Source organism: Leptopilina boulardi, unplaced genomic scaffold, assembly GCF_019393585.1.
Source record: "Leptopilina boulardi isolate dan_hultmark-lab unplaced genomic scaffold, ZJU_Lbou_2.1 LbouV2_408, whole genome shotgun sequence".
Lineage (NCBI taxonomy): Eukaryota > Metazoa > Arthropoda > Insecta > Hymenoptera > Figitidae > Leptopilina > Leptopilina boulardi.
In genome coordinates this window covers 1239633-1261689 of record NW_026137983.1, presented here as the reverse complement: position 1 = coordinate 1261689, position 22057 = coordinate 1239633, and the positions used below count along the sequence as shown (strand labels likewise).

At 28.2% G+C, this 22057-nt stretch overlaps 3 protein-coding genes across 13 annotated transcripts in view; 2 read left to right on the top strand and 1 right to left on the bottom strand.

Moving 5' to 3' along the window:
* LOC127289356 (28S ribosomal protein S31, mitochondrial) overlaps positions 1-22057 on the top strand; it is a 271935-nt gene that overhangs the window by 15737 nt on the left and 234141 nt on the right. The window lies entirely within an intron of this gene.
* Positions 1-22057, top strand: part of LOC127289355 (RNA-binding protein Musashi homolog Rbp6) — a 999297-nt gene that overhangs the window by 882939 nt on the left and 94301 nt on the right. The window lies entirely within an intron of this gene.
* LOC127289361 (uncharacterized) lies at positions 6675-8015 on the bottom strand. Its single transcript, XM_051317255.1, has 5 exons — positions 7769-8015; positions 7465-7648; positions 7176-7368; positions 6930-7106; positions 6675-6865 (listed from the first exon to the last, which is right to left on the bottom strand). Exons 1-5 carry the CDS (start codon positions 7900-7902, stop codon positions 6747-6749), a joined length of 807 nt encoding a protein of 268 aa, XP_051173212.1. The 5' UTR covers positions 7903-8015; the 3' UTR covers positions 6675-6746.

Sequence of the window (22057 nt, the reverse complement as noted above, 5' to 3'; positions counted from 1 at the left end):
ATTAAAATCGAAGAACCACTTGCAGATTCTGATATTTCTGACGTGGACTTACCCATATAACTAAAATATTCGAGTTTCAAACTATTTATTTCAATTGAAATTAAAGAAAAAAGGATACGTATGTATGCTACCATAACTAAAATAAAGTAACAATGTTAATAATTCTATGTAAATATTATGCTAAATTACAACGAATTAACAAAGAATATCATACGTTTTTAAATTAGAGAAAAATACATCGTTATATATATATAAATGCATTAAAATGGACAGGGGAATAAAGGCCTTTGGGTTTCCAATAAAAATGTCAATATCGAATAAAAAGTATTTGCAGAAAGAGATATTTATATACAATTCGCAGAAATAATTTCAAACGTATTTCAATTTTCTGCATATTATTGCATATCGATTGAATAAAAAATTTATTAACTTGATACGTTTATTTAGGAATAAATCTTTTTGCAAAAATTAAAAAATACTTGATAAATTTTAACGAATTTAAATTTTGTTTACTTCATTGTAGCTTTACAGACGTATTATATTATTCATTTTATATATATATATATATATGAGCCAAAATTTTTGAACGTTCAGATGAACAAAAATTTTTTTGTAAATTCTTTAACTACGAATTTTTCCGAGGCGAAATTTAAGGCCTACTCTTTACCCTTTCTTCCACGTTTGGATTTAAAGGAGGGACTAAAAATTTATTAAAATATTGAAAATTTTGAAATTGCTCTAATTCTATTAATTTTTTTACTAACGTTTCAAAGATATGTTAATTTCTGTTTTTAAAGTGTAATTAGAGAGAAATTGTGTGAAAACAAATTTCAGTTTGCTTTAATTAAAATAATTAAAAGCAAACTAATTTAAAAATATCAAATTGATACCAAAAATATCAAATTGATATAAAAATTTGTATCAATGATATTTTTGGTATCAATTTGATACTTTCAAATTTGTGTGAGAGTATTTTTTTGTATTTTTTTAATCGAACAAGTTCCTTTTTAGCTTCCTGAACCATTCGCAAATTTCCCTTTCTTGCATGTTGGGATTCAAAGGAGGGTCTACGGGAGTCTACAAGATCCAAAAGAGGGCCTATTTAGGTTCTAAGGGGAGCTAAAGAGGATTCAAATTTTTCCTCGGGTTCTTACAAAATATTGTTTTAAATATCTAAAAAGAAATTATTAATTCAATATTTGTTTAATTTACTGTTTTATTTTACATTGACATTATAATTTTTAATAATTTCTAGATTGAAAAAAATATTTTGTTCCTTTGAACGTTCAGAACTTTTGGCTCATTTATATATATATATATATATATATATATATATACTTTTATGCAAAAGTGATTCTCTATTTTTCTTTAACATATTTTAAAGCTGCTTATTTTGATTTAAATATGCGCACTTGGAAATACATAAAACTGACTTTTTTTCAGTACAATCTCAAAAAGAAATTTTTTTTTTCATCTTTTTTTATTTAGTAGACTTTATTTGTACAAGAACTTGAGATCTTCTGTATATAAAATTTTTTATATTTTTCAAACATGAATAAAATATATCTATTTAATGTATAGTTTCACGTAATAATTATTATATATATAATATACAATTTAATGTTTTAGAACTGAAAAATAGTGAAATATAATTTTACATTTACTGAAAATAAAAATTGATTTAATAATTATGTGTTCTTTAAAATTATTAATTAACAGTCACTGATTGGACACACTTATTTAGAGAGTTATATAAAAATGTAAAAAATCGATGATAATATCTATAATATTGAAAAAAAGTAATAAAACTCGAGTTTTTTATAAATTCACTAATTTTTTTTAATATAGCATTAAAATTATTAAATAATAAAACTAATGAGAAAAGAAAAGAGAGATTGATAAACAAATTTACAAAAATTATATATACATATATATGTATATAACGGTCAGGAAAAATTCAGGAATTAATCAAGGATGAAAATTACAATTTTTAATTTTCTATTTTAATTTTCTGAAATATCTGATCAATTATTTACATTTTTTTTATTTTCTGAAAAATCGATTCTTTTTAAAAAAAATTGTTTTTCTGGAAACTGTTACATTTTTTTTATTTTTTCCAAGTGGAGTAAATTTTCAATTATTCTCTCAAATTCTCTTTTTTTATTAAATTCCTAAATTATCCATTTTTTTCTAATTTCTTTTCTACGATGAATTTCTATTTACTTAAATTTTCAATTTTCTTTTCATTTTCTAAAAATTTAAATTTCGTAAATATTTTAATTTAACAGGTATTTTAATCCGTTAATTTACAAAACATGTATTAAGTAATTTCTTTTAGGGTGACACGTTAGAATAAGTCAGAGAAAAGTAAGAGAATTTGCTTTTTTAAATTTATTAGATATTTATTAACAAATATATTTAAAAATAAAAGTGTCATTCTATTAATTACCTTACTCTCTAAGGGACCATTAATTAATTACGTAAGGACGATTTTGGCTAATTTTGACCCCCTCCTACCCCCCATGTAAGAATACATGAGATTTTTCGAACCCCCCCCCCTCCCCCTTCTTATGCAAGTTTTTAACAATATTAATGTAATTAAAAAATTAATTACAAACAATACAAATGGAAAATACTTGGCAAAATTTTACGTAAGAATAGCCTCTACCCCCCACCCGCCGACGTAAGACCATGTAGAGATTTTATAAACCGCCCCCTCCCCCTAAGAACCCTTACTTAATTAATAAATGGCCCCTAAAGCTAAATTATAGTAAAACACTCAAAAATTTTAACTATAATTTCAATTCATGACTCACTTTTTGCTTTTGAATTAGTAAAATTTAACTAATTAATAGTAGAAATTTTTTTTTTACTATCGAATATTTCATTCTTGAGCACTAACCTTAAAGATTATAATTTACTTTTTGTTGAAATTGTAAAAAAAATTTAATAATAGCAATAACTAAATTGTACGCTACGCGGAGAATTATCCATATATAAAACAAAATTGAATAATTTAATAATAACATTATAAATGAATAGCTGCTTAATGAAACTTAAATTATGCCGAAAAGAAAGATTATTGTAGAATTCAAAGAGTCGTGAAAATCCTCTAAAGAGAATTCATCTCTTGTCGACTTTCCCCGCGCTTTGTGACAGCTTCCCTGCGGTCAGTTTTGTATAGAACAAGAGAGAGCGAGAGAGATATTTACTTATCTTTCAGTGAGCTTAAAGTCTGCATTTGATAAAAGACAAAAGTTTTTGCTCACAACAACTGGTATAATATATATATAGTTTGGGGAGGGAAGTAATTAGCTCAAACGGGACATAGACTTTCGACGGTACTTATTCTAAGCCACTTAAACAACAGTTCGTTCGGATGGTAGAATACTGGCCAGTGGTCAACGTCGGTTAAGGATCGTGGCTGTCCAGGTTCGCGGGGTTATATCCTTCTGGATTTAGTGCCATGTAGGTGAGCTTACTTGTGTGCGTTCAGTGGTATACATATAGAGGGCCTTGTCTCCCCTCAGGGCTCCAGTCAGTATAGTAACGTACCGTGTCAGGCTGGCATAATCCCCTGGATCTAGAGATGCCACGGTCAGAAAACACGATCGGATCGACCCCACCATTTCCTTTCTTCATTCAACCCCAACAGTTCTGAAAATGTTTCACTGACCAAGAGAGAAAGCGCACATTGCACAAGTTCTCTTTCTATATATATATATATATATACATATATACCAGCTACATTTGCTCCGATTTCTTGTCTCAGCAAGTTTATATTGCACTTCCTCTCTTCTCCACTGTTGCGTGGGTTACTGGAGACTAATCCCCAGATCAACTGATGCCATTATCAGCAAACAGGTCGAATCCCGAGTCTGAGTGGACGCAGTAGAAAATAGTCTCCAAACTCGAGGCTGTCGGTTTTATCTCTTTCATGAACCTTTACTTTCGAATATCTATTTATACCACCCAAGAGAAACAATTTTCTTCGGTTATCATTGGAAGCACTTAATCTCCTTTTTTTTTAGATGTTATATTACAATTTTAGAATTTTACACTGAAAAACTTTTTATTTCAGACATTAATATAATGATAATAACAATAATTGATTTAGCAATTTTTTTTGGGACTTAGACAGAAAAAAACTAAGTTCAAAAATGAACCTCGAAAAACTCATTTTGAACTTCAGGCAAAAAGCATCAAAATGAGCTAGATCCGATTCATTTTGAGTTCAAGTTAAAATGACAATTCGTCGATTGAGGGCAGAAACACGCCAATTTAGGAGAATGTTGAGAAACATGACAATTTCAAAAATATTAGGGAAACCTGCCATTCCAGTGAAGATTTCAAAAACATACCATTTCAGATGTCAAATTTTTGTTGATTGTTTTAGGTTGGTAATACTTTCTTGAGAATGTTATATTATAGTTAACAAAATTTTATTCTTGAAATCAATATTAAAAATTAAGAAAAATATAATTATTAATAAGAAAATTATAAAAGGTTCTACCGACTTAACCATCAATATTTAACAAAATATTAATTATTTTGACTCATCAATTTTTCGTTTACAGTGTTACCAACCTAAAACAATCAACAAAAATTTGACATCTGAGATGGCTAGTTTTTGAAATATCTTTACTGGAATGGCAGGTTTCCCTAATATTTTCACAGTAAACTTGGTTGTATCTTTTTCTATTGCAACGTTTTGATGCACATAAGTTATATCAAAAAGAGATCGTTTTGTGTATCATTTTTAGAAATGATACACGAAACGGTCTCATTTTTTGATGCAAAAAATTTAATCAATTTATATCAATCATTCAAATTAAATAGTGAAATGGTCTCCGCAATTGTACTATTACCAAAATATCTGAAAAAATTCGTTTAATTTTGAGTCGATTCAATTCGGCCATGATTGATAAAAATTGATTAAATTTTTTGCATCAAAAAATGAGACCGTTTCGTGTATCATTTCTAAAAATTATACACAAAACGATCTCTTTTTGATATAACTTATGTGCATCAAAACGTTGCAAAGATTTGATGCAATTTTTGGTCTCAATTTGATACTTTTAGGAAAACTGTGTTTTAGATTGTCATGTTTCTCAACATTCACCTGAATTGGCGTATTTCTGCCCTCAATCGACGAATTATAGTCAATTAAGAAGCACTTTATCATAAAACCATTAATCAAAATCATTGTTTTCAATGAACAAACAGATTACACTTGAAAAAACTTTGTTTCTTAAATCCGATTCATTGAATTTATAGAAAAAAAATACATTATTTTTAGGTTAGAAACTTCTGAATTGACAGAAATAAATACCAACCATGTAACACGAAACATGAATTTAACGGCGCCACTGTCTAAAAACCAAAGATAATGGCGCCAAATTTAAACTTGAAACTATAACCAAAAATAAAGTGTTATTCATTATAATAATGTAATGATTGTTATAACATATATTAATAATATATATTTATAATTATATAATGTATTATAATACATATAATATATTATAATTATATAATTGTAAAATATTATTATCTCTCATATAAGATTAATATTATTAATATTAAAAAAATATTAATATACTTAATGTAATATATATATATATATATCATTACTATATTATAAAAAGATTTCGCCGCCGCCGCCGCCGCCGCTGTTTCAGCAAATTTTGACCTAGGAGGGGGGATATCCCCCCTCCTTCCCCCTCCCCCGCCAGAAACAAATTTTGACCTAGGAGGGGGGATATCCCCCTCCTTTCCCCTCCCCCGCCAGAAATGACCTAAATTTTGAGGTTATGTTCGTTTCGAGGCTCTAAATATAGCCGCAAGTCCCCCCTCCCTCCTCTCATTTCCCCTCCTCCGCCAAAATGGCCTAAATTTTAAGGTTATGTTCGTTTCAAGTCTCTGAATATAGCCGCAAGTCCCCCCACCCTCCTCTCATTTCCCCTCCTCCGCCAAAATGGCCTAAATTTTAAGGTTATGTTCGTTTCAAGTCTCTGAATATAGCCGCAAGTCCCCCCTCCCTCCTCTCATTCCCCCTCCTTTCCCCTCCCCCGCCAGAAATGACCTAAATTTTGAGGTTATGTTCGTTTCGAGGCTCTAAATATAGCCGCAAGTCCCCCCACCCTCCTCTCATTTCCCCTCCTCCACCAAAATGGCCTAAATTTCAAGGTTATGTTCGTTTCAAGTCTCTGAATATAGCCGCAAGTTCTCCCTCTCTCCTCTCATTTCCCCTCCCCTGCCAAAAATGATCTAAAGTGTACCCAACCCATGTTTTTGACCAGGTTAGGTTAGCCAACGTTTTTGACATGGATAGTACAATGGTTCAACACTATTCAAGACTCTGAATATAGCTGCAAGTCCCCCCTCTCTCCTCTCATTTCCCCTCCCCTGCCAAAAAGGAGGTGGAGTTCCCGCCAAAAATGACTTGAATTTAAAGGTTATGTACGTTTCAAGACTTTTTAATAATTTATTGGTTTTTAGGCAATTTCATTGAAATTATTTTTAAAAATAATTTCTTAATGTTGATTTTAATTTATTTAATTATTTATTTATTATTAATTAATAAATATATTAATAAAAATTTAATAATTTTAAAAATATTTATTCAGATTTCAATGAATGATACACTACGGGGAAGTAACCAATCATCATAGATGTTGGTAGATAGATTTATATATATAGATTTAATTTGGAGGTTAAGGACACAATAAAATTTCATCATTTTCTTATGATTTATAAATTAACTCTCCTCCTTCCAGTAATAGTTTCAAGGACATATCAGGTTCATTGGAAAGAATTGTAATTTGTTTTTCATTTTGTACTTGAATTGCAATACTAAAGTCATCTGTATATAATTTTTAATTAATCTTTAATTGTTGTATATAATAATAATAATAATGATATAATACCGTTTTCATATAATTGCCCAATAATTCGTAATTTTTGTCCCTGCTGAAAGTTGCATTCCTCGGAAAAATTTTGAATTGTAATAATAATTTTATGTTCGCCATTTGTAATACTTCCAAAATAGTTATTTGAATTAATTTTGATTGGAATAAAATTATCTCTTAAATAACCTTCAATTTCTGTAAGTAAATCCAAAAAAGTTAATTTTATTTTTCGATTACAAATTTAAACAAGTAAATAATACTTACTAATATATCCTGTACTGTTTAGTACATTTTCTTTGTTAAATTCTATTGCAATTATCTGATTTTGCTCTTTTAAAATATCAAAAGTTCCCAAAAGAGTTAATTTAGAAGAGTTGTTTAATAACAATTCATAAGACATATTTCCATCATTAAAATCTGATGTCTCTTTCGCAGTCAAATTTTGAAAAAGAATTTTCTTCGTAAAAATAATAAATTAGAGAACGTAAATATATATATAATATATAGAAGTTAAATTATAATCAGAACAATAAAAAGAAATTATTAGAATTACTTGATTTTCCTTGATCATATTTGAAAATTTGAACGCAGCATTACTCCATGACAAGCATGAAATTCGACAATTATCATTGTTGTTCAAAACGAATTTAAAAAGGTCAAACTCATCTTTTGAATCACTTTTTTTTGATTTTATTTTTTTTAATTTATGTATAGTTTCTACATAACCCACGACAGACCTATTATAAAATAATATTTTCAACAATTTAATTTTTTAATTAAAAAAATTATTTATATAAAAATAATTTAATAATTAGTGACAATAAATAAATTAATAATGTTATTAATTAAGAACTTACACAAACTTATCTCCAACTTTAACTTTTTTTTGTAGAAAATTTGAAGATGTGAAATCAAGGTTTTCATCAATTTTAATTTTTTTATTTTTATCATTCGAAAGATCGTTAGAAGTGAAATTTCTTTTTTTAGACATTTTGATTGGAAAAGTTTTAATTTTGGAAAAGTATCAACTTTTAATTTTGACAATTTGAATTAAACAAAAATGATTTTTCAAATATAAAAAAAAAATGATATAAACAAACCAACTTCAGAGAACATATCATTTCCTAACACTATTGTTTTCAAACTGTCAATTGTGAAGTTTCTCAAAATTCTTAACATAATTTTTGATAATATAAAATCGAATTAAATTTAAAAGTACAGTTTAAAATTTTTATTTAATTTACCCAATGATGAGAATTTGAACAAATTGCGACAAATTGGAAAATTATTATGTCATTTTAGCAATATTTGTATTAAAGGTTAGTGATTAATTACTATTAATTAATTAATTAATACAATTAATTTCTTCAATATTTTCCAATATTTTATTGATTAAAATTTATTTTCAAAAATCTGTATAATATAAAAATACAATTTTTAAATTTTTTTTTATAATTTATGTTATCTTTTACATTTTTTAAATCGTTTTTACAAATAATTAATTTTACAAAATTATTATTTTCATCATCACTGATGAGAATGTCACTGATGAGAATTCTTGGTCATTGAAAATCCTTCGAAAATTATTAATGGTACGTTAGTGCATTTTCAGTTAATTTTCTTTCTAATATTTTATTAATTAATAATTATTTAATTTATTTAATTTATTTAATTATTTATTCAAGTTTTTAAAATTCTATTTATAATTTATGTTCTCTTTTACATTATTTCAATCTGTTATAATTTTTAATTAAAAAAAAATTGCGAACATAAAATTATTATTTAAAAAAACCCAATCACTGATAATTTAAACATTTAAAATAATAAATTTTAGATTTGATTCTGAGATTTCACAATGGATACTAAAGTCAAAATTAAACCAGACGGTAATTGTTTGTTTAGATCTTTTTCCTTTTTTTTATACAATGACCAAGAAAAACATAAAAAGGTACGAACTAAAATTGTTAATTACATTATTGACAATTGGATTTTATATGAAAATTTTATTATCGGGGATGAATCCTATGACAAAATTGTTTATGATAAAAATTCTTATAAAAATCTTATGTTGCGAAATAGTGTTTATGGTGGGGAGGTTGAAATTCAAGCCTTTGTTTCAATTTATAATGTAAATGTTACAATTTATCATAAAATCTTTAACAATATTAAAAATTATGGAAATTATAATAATAATATGAAATTAATATTATTATTATCTGGAAATCTTGATAAAGGTCATTATGATATTTTAGAATATTGTAATTTTAATTTTTGGGCACATTATAAAAGACATACTAATAATCTATATTACGAATTGAATAAAAAAAAAATTTGTGAAAAAGCAAAAGTAAATAATTTAACAGATTTACAATTGCAAAGAAAAAAAAAAGCAAATGTTGTTGAGAATATGACGAAAGAACGTTTAATGAAAAAGAGAGAGAGTGATCGTATAGAATCAATGTGTGAGAAAAGGAAAAATCTAAAACGTGCGAAAGATTTAATTCAAAATATGAATGATGAATGTATTGAAAAAAAAAGAAAAAAAGATTTAATTGAAAACATGAATGAAATGAGAGTTAAGAAAAAAAGGCAGAAAGATTTAATTGAAAGTATGAATGAAAATCGCTTGAATAAAAAAAGAGAAAAAGACTTGATTGAAAAAATGAATGAGGATCGCTTGAATAAAAAAAGAGAAAATGATAGAGCAATTCGTATGACTGAGAACAGAATCTGTAAAAGAAGAAAAAATCAAGTAATTAAAAAATTTAAAAAGTTGAATTTTTCAAAAATTACCTATTTGGATTTTGGGGAAATGGATTACACATGCCCACATTGTTCAGCAATGTTTTGGTCAATGGAATTTTCATATAAAAGTTGTTGTCACAATGGAAAAATAAAATTATCTCCTTTGAAAGATTATAATGAAAAATTAAAAAGTCTTTTATTTGACCAAAAATTTCGAGATTTAATAAGATATTATAATAATAGATTTGCTTTTGTCAGCTTTAACGGAAATATAAAAAATGATTCAAAAAAGGGAGTTTATAATTTAAACATTCAGGGGCAAATTTGTCACTCTATTCCAAATTCATTGTTACCAAAAAAAGGAGAATCTCCTACTCTCGGTCAAATTTATATTTATGATGACGTTGAAGCAATTAATGAAAGATTAAAACGAAATAATAATTTAATTAAAGATCATATAAAAATTTTAACAAAAATTATGAACGATAATCCGTATGTTATAAAATATAAACATTTACATGAATTATCTCAAGGAAAAAAGTTGGAAAAATTTAATTTATATTTTTTAAACAACATTAATTTGAATAAACATACATATAATAAACCAAGAACTGCAGAATGTGCTGCATTAATTGTTTCAAAAGATGGAGAAATTCCTAAAAATTTTGATCTATGTATTTATCCTAGAAATGTTCCTAAAGGCAACAAATCATTTACTTTTTTAAGTAAATTGTCGGTTCATTTAGATCCATTAGCCTTTCCGATTATGTTTCCTTCAGGGGATTTGGGGTGGAGTTTTGATTTGAAACAAAATTGTAAAAGTAAAAAAAGGTTAACAGCTCTGCAATACTATTCTTATCGCTTAGCTTATCGTCCAAATATGAAATTTAGTCCAATTTTATATTGTGGACGTTTGTCTCAGCAATATGTAATCCAAGGTTTTATAATTATGGACACTACACGGACAGATTTTTATCGATATAATCAATCGAAATTGAGAGTTGAGTGTTATCAGGGATTAGTTGATCATGTTTCAAATTTTGCATCAAATAATTCTAATAATTTTGAAAATAAAGAACGTTTGGGTAATATATTTATTTTACCTGCGACTCATATCGGTAGTCCGCGACATATGTATCAAATTTTTCAAGACGCAATGACTATTAACAGACAAATTGGAAGACCTGACTTATTCATTACTGTGACATGTAATCCTAACTGGCCGGAAATAAAAAAAATACTTTCCAAATTTCCAAAGGGAACAACATGCAACGACATTCCGAATATTGTTGTTCGATTATTTTATGCAAAATTAAAATGTATCATCGCTGATATCCTTAGCGGCTCAATTTTTGGTGAAGTTTTGGGATATGTTTATACAATTGAATTTCAGAAAAGAGGATTACCTCACAGTCATTTATTGTTTATATTAAATTATAAAAATAAATTACTTACTTCAGAAGATATTGATAAACATATTTCAGCAGAAATTCCGGAGAATGATAACGAACTAAGAGATTTGGTTTTGCAATTTATGTTACATGGCCCTCATAATGAAAATTCACCGTGTTTAAAAAAAAATAAAGATCTTTGTTCGAAAAAATTTCCAAAACCTTTTTGTGAATATACGGAAATTCAAAAAAACGGTTATCCTAAATATAAACGAAAAAATAATAAAAATAAACTTTATGTTTATAATTCAAAAGTAAATGGTAAAATTGTAAAAGTTGATAATTCTATGGTTGTTCCTTACAATCCAATTCTTCTAAAAAAATATTGTTGCCACATTAACGTTGAATATTGTGCTTCTATAGGGAGCATAAAATATATTTATAAATATTTACATAAAGGTCACGATAGAGCTTTTATTGGAGTAAAAAAAGAGAAAAAAAATGAAATTTATGACGAAATCCAAGATTATATTAATGCTAGATATGTTAGTCCTATGGAAGCTGCATGGAGAATTGAATCGTTACCTTTGTCAGGACGATCTCATTCTGTAATTCGTTTGGCAGTACACACTGAAAATCAACAACAAATTTTATTTCAAGAAAGTAAAGAAAAAGAAGCAATTGATAAAAATTGTGATACAACACTTACTGCTTGGTTTAAATTAAATTCAACAGACAAAAATTCCACAAATATTAAATATTCAAATATTCCAAAATATTATTTATTTGATTTAAAAAACAAAAAATGGGTTAAAAGACAAAATTTTAGTACATGTTTGGGTAGAGTCAGTAGTGTAAGCCCAAAAGATGTTGAAAGATTCCATTTAAAATTAATTTTAAATCGTGTAAGGGGTGCAACTTGCTTTAAAGATTTAAAAACGTATGACAATGTAACATATGATACTTTTCAAAATGCAGCTTTAGCCATGGGACTAATAGAATCTGATGAACAAATTTGTAAAATTTTTGAGGAGGCATGTAACATAATGATGCCAAAAGAATTACGTCGGTTTTATGCTTGGTTTCTTATTGCTGATAATTCACCTGCACAATATAATATTTGGAATAAATTTAAAAAACATTTTTGTGAAGGTTTCGAGAATAAGAATGAACAAAGAGCTTTAACTGAAATAAATAACATTTTAAATTTGGAAAACTTGACATGTTCTAATTTTGGTTTACCTGAACCTCAAGAAATTAAAGATTTTAATGATAAAGAAAATTTTGAATTATTTATGAAAGAAAATAAAAATTTGTTTTTAAAATTTGTTAATCAATTAAATGATGATCAAAATTTAATTTTTCAAAGCATTATTAACGGCAATTATAAAATGGTTTTTATTGACGGACCTGGTGGGACTGGAAAAACCTTTTTATATAAAACTTTGATATACTATTACCTTTCATTGGGGAAAAATGTGTTATCTATGGCATGGACAGGTATTGCATCAATTTTGTTACCTGGTGGTATGACAAGTCATAAAACATTTCGATTACCACTAGATTTAACAAATATTGAAACAACTTTTTTGAAATTAAAATCTGATAAATATCGACTAATGAAATCTGACATTATTATTTGGGATGAAGCATCGATGATCCCAAAAAAAGCTTTAGATATTGTTGACAAGACCTTAAGAGATTGTTGTCGTATCGAAAATATACCTTTTGCGGGAAAATTAATAATATTGGGAGGTGATTTTCGACAAATTTTACCGGTAATTAAACATGGTTGCAGAAAAATAATTATTGAAGAATCAATAAAATATTCACATCTTTGGAATAATTTTCATATTTTCAAATTAACAAAAAATATGAGATCATCGAATGCAAAATTTTCAAAATTTCTTTTAAATATTGGTGAGGGTAAATTAAATTCTTTCTTTATACCTATAAAATGGAAAACTAATGATGTTTGCTCTAAAATTTTCGGTGAAAAAATTTCAAAACATGATGATATTTCAAAATATGCAATCCTGGCATGCCATAATGATGATATAATGAAATTAAATAATAAAATTTTAAATAAAATTTTTGATAAAGAAAAAATTTATTATAGTATTGATTATGTCAGACAGAAAGGAATGGATCTAACTGACGAAAATGTGCAATTAAATTATCCGGCCGAATATTTAAATTCTTTGAAAATTCCGGGCTTACCAGTTCATAAATTAATTTTAAAAATTGGAGCAATAGTTATGCTTATAAGAAATATAAGCATTACTGATGGGCTATGCAATGGTACCAGGCTTAAAATTTTGGAATTGTACAAATTTAATATAAAAGTTTTGATAATAACGGGAAGTAAAGAAGGTACCACTGCATTTATACCAAGAATAACTTTGGACTCTGGGGAACACACAAATTTACCGTTTATGTTATACAGAAAACAATTTCCTATTGTTTTGGCGTTTGCAATAACAATAAATAAATCACAAGGGCAAAGTTTTCATAAATTGGGTATTTTTTTTAATAAACCTTTATTTTCACACGGACAATTATACGTCGCATTATCAAGATGCACAGATCCCGACAATTTATTTATTGAATGTAATAATGATGACGATGATAATAATGAAGAGCATAAAGAAATAAGTAACATTGTGTGGACCGAAATTTTCGATTAAATTCAGTACATTAAACTCTCAATTTGAATCAATGAGATGTCTCTGATGAATCAGGGAGAAGTTGGTTACTCAATCATTTTTTGAAGATTTTCAGTCATATTTTACTAATTTGCAGTTACAATTTCACTAAATAATTCAATGACCAACTTCTCCCTGATTCATCAGAGACATTTGTAATGTGCCCTTTGTTATTTGAAAAATTTTGTAATATTTACATAATATTCAAATGAGATATTTCTATTTTTCAAAGTTATCTGTAAATTTTATATAATCTTTACATAAACAAAACTAATCATTTTTTATTTAGGTTTTAAGATACGAAATTGGTATATTTTTATTTTTCAAATTTATCTTTAAATTTTATATAATCTTTACATAAACAAAACTAATCATTTTTTATTTAGGTTTTAAGATACGAAATTGGTTACTTCCCCGTAGTGTATCTTGGAAACAAATTCATTGAAATCTAGATAAATATTATAAAAATTAAAATTTTAATCATGAAATTTATTAAAATTAGAAAATTTCAAAAATTATTTAAATAAAATAAATTCAATGAAATTGGCTAAATACCAATAAAATATTAAAAACTATTATTATACATTATAATATAATATAATTTTTCGAAATAGGTGGTTCATTTGGAAAAAGAAGATCAATGGAAAATTAAAAAAAAATGATTAAAACAAGGGGGTTGGCGCGCGAAGCGCGCAGGGGGGCGTAGCCCCCCTAGTATATATATATATATATATATATATATATAATATAAAAATATTTTTAAAAAAATATAAAATATAATACATATAATAGTTTGTAAATGAATATTATAAATATAATATATAATAATAATTTATATTATACATTAACTATAATTATTCAAATTTATTGTTAAATTAAAGTAAAAAATATTTCTACTATTTCAATTTGAATATTGCGCCAGTGTGGCGCTGCATACATAAGTTGCAGTTGTTGCCAACATAATAATCTTAAAATCTTGAATTTCAACAGAAACTCAGTTTTTTTCTGTGTAGATAAGACATACACAAATCTTAACGTTTCGAGATCGGTACTGATCTCCTCATCAGAAGTTTATTAGTCTGTAAATTACATTTTAATTAGTAAAAAAGATTTATAAAAAAAAACGTTAAGATGAGTGTATGTCTTATCTAAGTCCCAAAAAAATTACCAAAACAATTACTTTTATTATTATTATTATTATATTGATTGGGACATTAGTATATTTTTAACATTATTATAATGTATTTTAAAATGGGGAAAATTGTACTTTTGTACTATTTAGTCGTATGAAACAAAATAATACTAAAAATTAGTATGGACCATGTTGATTTTTGTTATTGTTTGGTTAGAAACTAGTATAAGTACTTAATGAATTAGTACTTTTCTACTATTAATTATACATACTCACTATAAGAATTAGTCAAAACGGTTACTATAATTTATTTAATGAACGAATCAACGCAGTCGAATTAGCCACTAATAAATTCGTATTTAGAGAGTAGATTCCATTCAGAATTGTATTAATTTATTTTATTATATTTAATATATTTTAAGTATATAAAGTACTTTAGAATAATTTTAAAAAAATCTCGCTCGCATGGAGTATCGAACCCTGGATTCTTGGGACGCGAGCCGTAGTACGTAGACCAAACAGCCACGTTTTAGATTTGTAACTCTAGGGTTTTTGGATTCACTGAAAAAGTAATTTTAAAAACTTAGTTTATTTACATTTTTTTCAAACAGAAAAAACTATCGAGAGTGTGCCAAAACATCCATTTTAAATAAAGTGAGTTAATTTTTGCACGCGAGTACCAATCTTGCGAATATCCACACGGTAATAAAATCAAAAAATTTTCAAAACTAGAAATAAAATGAAGTGCGTCGTTTTAATGAACATTTGCAATCAATTATTCCAAATGATCATAAAAAAAATTGTTTTGTATTTTACTAAAAAAAAAAAAAAAATTTTTTTTTTTTATTAATCCATTCCCGTTTGCAAATTTAATCAAGAATACACTTTTTGGTTGTGGTGGAAAGTTACACCCCTGTTAGTGTGTGTGTGTGTGTGCTTTTTTAAATGACGAGAGTTGAAATTTTTCAAGTTCAATATCCGGAATTAAATTCAAATATCAGCCGCGTGTATTGCCTATGTATGAGATTCTTGCGGTCTCGTTGCATGATATACATATAGAAAGCGCACGGTGCGATATATACCATTTAACAGGCGAGTGCACGAAAAATTCGCTTTTCATTTCCGCGTCTGGCACAAAGGGGAAATTTGGTGAGCAAAACGTTGTTGCATCGAACTACGTTGACACTTGAAAATAAACGGAGCGTTATGCTCCTGCTAGTATAGAGAACACGTTACAGTTTTGCAAAAAAAAAAAAAAAAATATTTCTGGCAATTACTGTGAACGTTCAGCCACAGAACATCGCACGTCAAAGAACATCCAAGAGCGCTAACGGACTGAAGCATGTTTCAGTTTTTTCCGGCCCTTTACTCTGCTGAGCTCTGCATGGTTCGTGGAAAGAAAAATGTTAATTTTCCGGCGGAAGCTCAAAACCTCCCGAGTGGTTTCGTTGACTCTCCATTTTTTCTTTACTATACGTTATTCATATTTAAAAAAAAAATTTTCTATTTTTGCAACTCTAGCTTTTAGGTTATATTTTATAATTGTTAATATTAAGATTCAATTATGTATATAATTTGTCATTTCTCACATGAGAAAATGTAAATATTTATTAAATTAATGACTTGAAAAAAAAAAAATTGCGACTTGATTTGATAATTTTCGATCAGTTACAATATTAATCATGTTAGCCACACTTGGTCTCACGTTCCACAAATAGCCCAAGGATTCAGCGTGCTTGAGAATCCTAATTTTCGCTTGAAGTGGTATCTCCCAACGGACAACGAATACGAGGGTTCTGACATTTAACAACTGACATTTCGCCTTAACTATAGACGTTCTATACACAAACTATTGTCAATATTCAGTTTACATGTGAATTCGACCTCAACTAGTTCACCTATAATATAACATAATGTATATATATATATATATATATATATAAATTGATTATCAGAAAATTTAGAATGCTCTTCAGAATTAAAATCCATTATTGTTAGAATATTTTACTATTCTCTTGATTATTTAATCTTTTTAGTTTTGAATTGTCCTCAGTTAGAATTAAGGTCTATATCGAAAAGATTGTTCAATTTTTATTACCGGATATATTAATTATAATCTTTAATCAAACATTCTAATTATAGTATTTCCTTTTAGAATCAATGATAAACTTCTATTTGAGGTAATATTGACATTCTTATTTTAATACGAGTATTAATAGAAGTAATCAATTTCTGATTGGAAAAAGGAAGTTGATGTTCTGGAAAAAAAAACTCCCATGTTTGTGGATAAAAAATGAATTTCATTGTAATTACAGAAAGTGGAAGTTAGTTTTAGAACACTAGCGTTTTGGCTAAAGTAAATTGAATGTGTATATGTATATATAGAATGGAGAGGTGCAATTGCTGGAAAATTACAGAGAGTAATGACTAAGAGAACGGCAAACGTAAATTTAAAGGCGTTCTAGTTGGCCTGTTATTCCGTGCTTTTGCACTTTCAAAAACGCTTAAACCGAGTCACTCAGAGGTTTCGAAATAAACTAGCCGTATAATTCGTGCACTTACTGCACATCCCCTGCCAGAAGGCATTACGTCCCGATGTGAGTTTGTAGCGGAAACGAGTTGTAGTATCCCACTATATATAGGTTACTATTGTAGAAAGGCACACGAGGAACGTCTTCCGACTGTTGTAACGACCTGTGGGGTTGCATTACATTAGGCTATAGTGGCTATACAGTAATCTCAGCTATGTGTTTCCATTTACCTCTGGACCTATATGGCATTGCCTGTCTACTATAATCCTAGCTTTAATTGTCCACGAATCAATGTTTCTCCCGCAAACATCCACGCATGTCCATCAAAAACAAATAGATAAAAAGTTGTGATTTTTTTTTTTTTCCAAAAGAATGGCACAAAATTCAAATCTTCATTTTAGAATCAAGTAATTTTTGAATAATTTTTTTTCTACAGTGTAACTCCATATTAGCGCGGGAAAGTTTCTCTTTTTTTGTTGCGAATATTGTTAATGACACTGAACGTCAATAAATTTTATATTTAAAATTTTATGAAACGATCCAGGGATTTATTGTTGTGTTTGTTAAATGAAAAAGAAGAGAATGAAAAAAAAAATTGTGCCACACCCGTATACGCTTGGACAAGAGGCATCGACAAGACACAAATGTGGGGCATAAAGTACCATCATGGTCTATAACCATCTGCACCATAAACTTCGGCCTCACCCTGTAACGAGAATAATGCGTGCTCCTGGAGTATCCGCCTCTATTACGTTCAAAATCCCCAGTAGACGTAACCTCATCCTCCTTTTCCTGTGTGTACCCTCTCCTTCTTCATCTCACCTCATCCTCATCCCACTTGAATCTATCTTGCGGGTCGAGAAAGTTCCGAGTACAGGCGTCTCCCTCGTAAATACCACCACCAGGAACATTAATGTTAAATTAATTAAAATCGCCCTTTGTCTCAGCAATGAAGACTCCAGCAACAAACATGAAGTGTAATAATTAGTTTTAGTTTAAGTTAGTTTCTATTCTATTCTAATTTTTTTTTTTTTCCTTTTATGAAGACTCCTGGATTATAAGGGATATTGTAAATTTTCAAAATCATAAATTGAAGGTTTTTCATGATTTTTTTTTCTCTCAACAGTTTCAAAGTATAAGTTAAATTTTTCAACATGTTGTAATTAAAAAAATAATTGTAAGTCTATTACAGTTGTTGGCATCCGTGGGGATAAATTTAATCCTCCGAGAGGTTAAAGGCAGTGGATATATTCTGCGTCTGCTCAGAAGCTGCATAGAAACATTCTGCGCAGACGCAGAATATATCTACTGCCTTTAACCTCTCGGGGGATTAACCTAACCTCACTTTTTCTGTAGAGGTTAAAAATCATGCACGCGACAACCGATTTTAAATATTCTTGCTGCATTCTCTTCTGTAGAATTTTCTTTAGCGACTAGACCTCTTAATATACTAATAATGTTTAATTTTATGCTTTCTGTGAATGAGTATAATTCGATGTTTAGCTAAAGAAAATTCCACACAAGAGAATGTAACAAGAATTTTTGAAATCGGTCAATAGTCGAGTTTTGATGGCAGCCAAATACAATATTTTAAAGTGTGGATAAAGTGCCCACTGAAGAGAAGGAAAATTTTTAATATTTTTAAAAATCATAACTTAATTTTTTTATTCTACATAAAAACCTGTTAAAAGAATTAACTTATTATAATTTTGAAACTTTTGAGAAAAAAAAATCATAAAAAAATCTTGTTTTTAAAAATTTACAATTAAGGAACATCATAAAGTCCCCTTTTATGTTAGAGAAATTGAAAAAAAAAAAAAAAAATTAGCTACCAAAATCGTTTCTCTATAAATGACGTTTTAGAGTCGCAATAGACGCACTTGAAATCTTTTTCCAATATTAAAAAAGAAAATAGAAGGAATTTCAGATTTCGTATCTTCCCGTCAGATTTTTAAGATCATAAAACCTTTAGATTTTTTTTTTCTTTTCTCTACTCTTATCGTATCGAGACGTGGCAAAGTTTTATTATGAAACAATAAAATGTGTGTGTGTGTGTGTCTTTTTCAATGGATGCGTCCGCCTGCAACAGTTCTCTCTCTCTCTCTCTCTCTCTGGACATCTTTTTTTGATTTATAGTTCAAGTTTTATCGTATTGACTAAAGCTACAGCTTTCTATCGGTAATATTCCGCCTTGCATTTTACATTAGAAAGTTCAAACCATTTCCTGACCCGATCTCGTCGCAAAGCATGTCCTCTTCGCGTCTTGGGTAGTAGAGAAAAGACGATTTCCTTTCAATGATAGGAAGTCGAAGATTTTCCTTCTTCCACGAGTTTTTTTTTTTTTTTTATTGTCGTAGCTCTGAAAGGCATTACGCGCTCCAAATTCCATGATTCAAAAGGAATTTTATTGTCAAAAGAGTTAAGAACTCGGTTTAAAGAAGCCTATAAAGAAAGTTGACTGTTTATGCATCAGGCGCTGACGACGGTATATGCCCGCGTCTTAAAGCATAAATACGAAATTACTCTGACAAAGTCGATATTGGAGCAACTTTTTTTTTTTCATCGACATTATTTGTTATCTCTTCCCTCTCTTTTTTTTCTCTCTCTCTTTATATATATATATATATATATATATATATATGCTTTAAATATGCTCTGAGACGATATCGCAAGATTGGCAGCTGCCTTTAACGTCCCTCCCTCCTATTTCTTATCGTTTGAATTCTCTCCTCTGCTTCACTCTTCGTCTACTTTTCTATACTCAACGACTCCTTTTCCTCCTTTACTCGAGGTTATCGACGGTGGCAATGTGCGCGAGAAAAAAAAAAAAAAAAAAAAAGTCAAGGGAGTATCGAGTACTAAAAACTTGGGATTTTGCGAACGAATCGTGAGTCTCAAGCTCAACTTAAACGCAGTGCGGCAATTCGATTACAGGAGAAAAGAAGAGCGAAGGGATCAGCCACACGGTTCAATTATCGGTACGGCGGTAAGAGTTTTAGCTTTCTTTTTTCCATGGGAAGAGAAAAAAAAATGAGCAGGTCGTGAGGCAAGGGAAAAACGAATAGTAAGGTACTTTAATGATCGTAAATTGAGTTTTCAAAAAAAAAAAAGAAAGAAAAACCTACCACAAAAACCTTATACTTTCGTATTGAATTACATCAAAGAATTAAAATTTTAAATTCAGTTTATTGAATCCTCTTTATTCAATACTAAAATATTTAAATAATTTAACAATAGGAATTGTTAACATATCACTTTAATGTAAATATTTTTTTTGCAAAAATTTTATTTTGTGACACGTAAAACCTTAAAATTAAGAAATTGATTTAAAAAACTTGAAGATTTATTTTCATAATTTTGACTCTAAACAATATACAAGGCATTTCACTTATTATCACACAGAAATAATTTAGGAAACAATTATTTAATTTTCATAATATTAAAAAATTAAATGATTTAGAATTTTATTAAAGCTGCATACATACTGAGAAAAATATGCGCTATTGAATCAACAGTATACTATTTCTGCCAATGGCATAAAAATTATTGATTCAAAAAAACATATGCTATTGAATTTGTAAAATATTATATAGATTCTATAGCATATGCTTTTGAATAAATAATTTTTATGCTTTTGTCAGAAATGCTGTTGATTCAATAGCATATTTTTCTCATTGTAATTTTGAATCAAGTAAACACAGAAGACGATAAAAATATCCAAATCAATAAACATTGTTTTCTTCTGGCATTGATATTTTTAAATATTTTTAAATTTCAAATTAATGTTTAATTTAAAAAAAAAACAAACTTTCAATATATTTTACAGTAATTATATTTACGATTTCATTAAAAAAGAATATTAAATTTTTTTCATGTAAAATCCGTATTGGTTTTTTAAAAAAAATCGAGAGTGGGAAAAAAATGTTTTTTTTTCAACTTTCCAAAAATTAGTGAAAGCACTCGATAAAGCAATTTTTTGTTTTTCTTTCATCAATTCAATATGGGAATTCTCGTCACAATAATAGAGTTATCTGCATGCAGAGAGCCTCTATATATATATATATATATATATCGAAAGAATCGAAGCAAACAGCACACAAACTGGAGAGCAATGAAAGCAGAGAAATCAAAACGTCAGTGCTCGCTTAGTCGACGCAATTTTTGGCTTGCACTTCAAATTGTTCGAGTCGATTCTACACAATGCCGGGAGAATATACGTAGGAACAAACATTTCCAGTCAGGATCGAGTACGCGCGCGCCCCGTAATTGCAGCGTAAACATTTCCCCGGCAACTCTCTGATTGCGAGACTCATTATTTTGGTGAATTCTGAAAATCGTGAATACCTCGAGATTCAAAATGACGACGTTCGATATAAATATATATAACAGATCCTTGATTAAGAAGCGTTCACTATTGCTCATAATTAATTCGCGACAAAAGAAATGCGCGGTCTTCCTTGGAAATTCATTTCGACCTCGATTACTATCTTCATTTCTTGAATAAAATTTTCTCTGCAACCTTTTTCCAACTGCCAGAGAGAGAGAGAGAGAGAGAGAGAGAGAGAGAGAGAGAGAGAGAGAGAGAGAGAGAGAGAGCTCATAAAGTTTCTTTATCATTCCGAACTTTATTCTTCTAAAGATA